This window comes from Musca vetustissima, unplaced genomic scaffold, assembly GCF_032173495.1.
Source record: "Musca vetustissima isolate MV318-11 ecotype Yass unplaced genomic scaffold, APGP_CSIRO_Mvet_v1 utg5916, whole genome shotgun sequence".
NCBI lineage: Eukaryota > Metazoa > Arthropoda > Insecta > Diptera > Muscidae > Musca > Musca vetustissima.
The window spans coordinates 2,726-7,697 of NW_026876774.1; the positions used below are offsets into that span (position 1 = coordinate 2,726).

General features: G+C 37.3%; 1 protein-coding gene across 1 annotated transcript; it reads right to left on the reverse strand.

The window, feature by feature from the left end:
• Positions 1–1,172: 1,172 nt before the first annotated feature.
• Positions 1,173–3,347, reverse strand: LOC133321325 (large ribosomal subunit protein eL22). Its single transcript, XM_061530418.1, has 3 exons — positions 3,248–3,347; positions 2,474–3,028; positions 1,173–1,457 (listed from the first exon to the last, which is right to left on the reverse strand). Exons 1-3 carry the CDS (start codon positions 3,257–3,259, stop codon positions 1,191–1,193), a joined length of 834 nt encoding a protein of 277 aa, XP_061386402.1. The 5' UTR covers positions 3,260–3,347; the 3' UTR covers positions 1,173–1,190.
• Positions 3,348–4,972: the final 1,625 nt, after the last annotated feature.

Genomic DNA, 4,972 nt, shown 5'->3' on the forward strand with positions numbered 1-4,972 from the left:
TTTTCTTCTCGTGAAAGGTCACAGGGGATCTAACGGTCTCAGAGTGCTGCAGCCACATAAGTGACTGCACATCCCCAAAACTAACCTAAATCGACTCCAAATTTTCTGAAACGGATTTGGACCATAGAAACATGGGGTCTAAATCTAATATTTCGATGAGTCAAAATGTATAAACCCTCATTAGCCATAAGGTATACTTTTTTCTTGTGGAAATCGGTATTTCCGGAGATATGGGCCGCCAAAGTTGCGTTGAGGTCATTGTTTGAGGATAGCCGGCCTTCGGCCAGGTATTTAAGACTTTCTCCTATGGGCAGGTGGCAACTCCGGCTACACGATCGAATCTCCTTCTAATATGAATAGTGTTTTTGTACTTTGTCTTTTTTTTTTAATTTTTGGCTGGGGAGCCATTTTTATTTAAGTTCGTTAGCATTTATGTTATAGATTTATACGTATGGAATTTAATGTCTGTGGTTCTGATATTGCTCTTGGGCTCGAGAGGAATATATAGTATATTTATATGTATGGTTCCTTAAGCTTCCTTTCCCCTCCACTTTTCTTAGCAACAGTTAAGTAGAGTGCAGTGGATTGGGGTTCTTGTTTGGAATCTGTTATGTTAGCGGTTTGCATTAAATTTCATTATGTAGAATTTTGTTTTTTGCTGTTATGTATTTTTAATTTATTTAGTTTATTCTTTGTTTGGGTTTTTATTTTTTTTTATATATAAGTTAATATAAGTTATTGGCCATGCTGGCTTTTTTATATTACATTGTATGAAATAAATGAAATGAAAATGAAATGAAATGAAATGAAAATACCAGAGTGCCAACGGAACTTTGAAGGCCCTGGTGACAAGTATACCATTGTAACCAGGGCCCCAAGGACTCGATCCACGAAGGGGGCCCTAAACTTGATGTGTTCCAACAATCCATAACCACCAACCCAACCTAAGTCTGTACGATTCAAATCAAGACTTGTGGGCATCATTTCTTTGGCACCCTTTAATTCTCCCTAAAATAAACCACCCCAAACCTCTTCCATCCCGAATTTTCCAAATAAAATAAAGTAGCAAATTTTACTTTTAAAAACAAAAGTTAACATTTGTTGTTGTTGTTTTTTTTTATTAATAAAACTTTATCAAAAAGTTCTCTTCACACTTTATCATTATTTGTAAAAAAAAGATAACTGACTTCTTACTCGGCGTCTTCATCTTCATCATCGTTGGAGTTGATTCTGAAGTAACGGAGTTCATAGGAGTCCTTGTCATTGGCGACAACACGGATCCAATCACGCAAACTGTTCTTCTTCAAGTATTTCTTGGTCAAATACTTCAAGTAGGCCTTGGAGAAGTGGACATCGGAGTTGACGTACAACTTCATCTTGACACGTTCGAAGGTGACATTGTTGCCCAAGTTGTTGACTTTGTCGTTGACCTTCATGCGGGCCTTGATGTATTTTTCCTAAAGAAAAATGAAAAAGAAAAAAAAATATCAAATGTCTGACACAACACATCCGGCAATAACTTTAGAAATCCATCTCTGTTGTCGGGGAGTTAATAAAATCTCCTTTTTATTTGGAGTACGACGATTATCTCTTCCATTGTTAAGCTATTAAATCTGGGTAAATAATTTAAAAACCAAATATTGAAAGAGTTTTGATGTTTAATCTGCCACTGAGTACACTGTCCTCAGAGCGAGGGTAATCACTCTCTGAAAACAAATCAGGTCGTGGCCTATATTTTTGGGGGACAGAGATGAATTTCTAAAATATATTTAAAAAATAAAAATAAGTTACAACTAAAAAGCAAGTCTAAATTGTTACCTGTATTGCCTTGCATCACTTCTTTTGTTTATCGTGGGGGGAAGGATGGAAAAATTGCACCTCGTTTGGGTGTAACAAAAAAAATTACAAGAACGAAAAACTGACTTTGCTTGCATTTTGATGGGATTCCTGCAACGCCCAACTGGGAAACACGTTTTGGCAGGGCGCACTATGTGTCTTGGCTTAGGCACTTGCGGGTGCAAGTGTACCCAACCCAGGGCCCACCACTTGGCGGTTCACATAGCACGACTTGACATAGTTCACAGCCGGTTGCACCCCTGGCCAGACCCTGTTCTGGCAATCAAGGGCTACCCCGTTGTGCTACATCCAGAGCCCCTCTTCAAATAGAGAAACACGAGTGTGTGTGTGTGACACACACACACACACACATTGAAATGTAAGTGTTCGTTAAGAACCGGAGAGGGTAGACCTTACCTTCAAGGTCAAGTTGTTGGCAAAAGCAAAGTAATAGGGCCGTAAAGGCCAACAAATTATGGGCATTGTAAAGCTATCATCATCATCATAATGGTTGGATGATGTCTAACGAAGCTTGCTGAGTGGTCTAACGAAGCTTACTGACTGACTGGTCGTCGGATCGATCGATCGGTCTCTTTAGCCTTTGTGGTTGGTGGTTTCATTCTTTCAATCTACTTACGAAGTCTACAACATCCAAAATGTTATCTTCAGCGATGTTGGTGCAGTCAATGGCATAACGCAAGGAGACCTTCTTCTTCTTGAGGCCCTTGCCGCGCAATACAGCCTTCTTGCCAACCTTGCCGGTGGCGGCGGCAGCAGCAGCTGTCACAGACTTCTTGGGTTTGGCAGCGGCAGGCTTGGCAACAACAGCCTTGTGGGGTTTCTCCTCGGCGGGCTTGTCGGTCTTGGCGGCCTCAACCTTCTTGGCGGGAGCGGCAGCGGGCTTGGCGGCAGCCTTGACATCCTTCTTGGGTGCTTCCTTGGCGGGAGCAGCGGCCTTGGCGTCCTTCTTGGCGGGAGCGGCAGCCTTAACGTCCTTCTTGACGGGGGCGGCCTTAACGTCCTTGGCGGCAGCCTTGACTTCCTTGGCGGCTACATTTTTGGCAGCAGCGGCAGGTTTGGTGGCTTCAGCCTTTGGCTTTTCAACTTTGCCCTTAGCGGGGGCAGCTGCAGCCTTTGTGGGCTCGGCCTTCTTGGCAGTAGCGGCGGATTTGTCGCCCTTGTTGGTCTTAGCCTGGAATGGAAAAAACGAAAACACACACACACATTAGTCACATATTCATAGCCACAATACGAACTGTAATCCATTGTTTGCCAAGGCATCCATGGATATTTCTCAATAAAATCCACTAAATATTACACAAAAATAAATCGTATTCAATTTGTTTTAATTCTTTTTTATCAAATTTCACTTAAATATTGAAATAATCTATAAATTTAGGGGGACACTCACAGTTGGTGCCATGTTCAACGAACGACGTTACGAAGTAAAAGACCTTAAAATCGTATTGTCAATTTTGACATTAGCTTGGAATTTGGTAGTTGGTATTCATTCGGCGATGTTGACAGAAAATGAAAAATAGACCGCAGGTGATGATTCATAAAATACATAATAGATGGCGCTGTTCTTAGAATGAAAATTAGGTTAGGTTGGAATACAATTTTGTAGAAAAAATAAAAACGTTATGGTGGAAAAATATATAAATAACTGATAACTGAGGAAATATGCGAGTTATATCTAATCCGACTTTAAGTCAATAAACTTTACAAATTTTCTTCAGCATGCAATTTTGATGAACTTTAAGAAAATATAAAAATACCCCTCTGTAGTTGTGTCGCTTTTTGGACAATTAGTTAGGTTAGAATAAAATTTTGTAGGAAAAAAAGAGAAGAAAAATATCTGAATATATTAAAATATCCCAACCGACTTCATATCGTTCAACTTTACAGATACCCTCCTGGATGAAATTTTGATTATCTTTGAAGAAAATATAAAAAAATACTCCTCTCTGTAGTTGTGTCGGCTTTCTCAAAATTTCCTACCTTTTCATGGGGTCTGAGGGAAATTTAGATAAGGAAATGACTTTTAGAAACTTAATTCCCTCAGTAACAAATCCAAAACAAGAAGAAAAATTTCGATTTAGGATTTAATTGTTATTTTAAAGAGTAATGCTATAAAGAATCTTGTTATTGTTATAGTAATCCTCTAGAGAATCTTGTTAAGAATATTTAAAAAAAAATATTTTTTTTCCAGACAGCCTTAGGCTTTGCTTTTTTTAATAATATTGTTTCCATGTAGCCATAGGCGTGGATTTTTTAAATATGTTATTCCCAGCAGCTTTAGGCGTAGATTTTTAAATAATATTTTATTCCAATAATAAAATAATAATATTTTTCCAAAAATAATATTTTTTCCAAACAGTCTAAGGTTTAGATTACTTAAATAATATTTTATTCCCAGGCAGCCAGCCCCAGGTTTGGATTTTTAGATAATATTTTTTCCAAGTAGCCATAGGCGTAGATTTTTTTAAATAAGGATTTTATAATTGTTATTTATAAAACATGGTATAATAATAGATGGTAACAGCAAGTGTTGTTGTACAAAAAACGATACAACAACCACATGGAAATTTGTTGTTGTAAGTTCTACTAGTGTCAACTCATTTGACAGAAAAATGTAAACAAACAAACAAATTATCATCAAATTATTTTTATTTTGAAAATGAAATATTTTCGAATCCTCAAAATAAAAATTGAAAAGCTTGAATGAAAATCTATCAAATTTATATTTCTATCGCTTCCACATCTTTCCTATAATTGAGTCATTGCCATATATATGTGTAACACATATGAAAATGCTGGGAATAGCGAGTTATTCCTTGAAGAAAGATTTGCTTCCTCAAACTTTCCCAGCAGGCAGATTGAGTAATTGAATAAGCACATTTAATAAAGAACAATTACAAATTGTATGCGTTCCCAATTTTCCTGTTGGGTGATTTTCAATTTCAATTTATTTCATAAACGAGAATCTAGCCCAAAGGGCCAAAAGCGATTCAAAAAACAACAAAATATAAACTACTCCAAAAGCTTAAAACTAACAGTGTATTAGCTTAATGTTATCTTAACGACTATTCAGTTGGAGGGGTTCAGAACCATTGTACTTCAAAAACATTTTTAT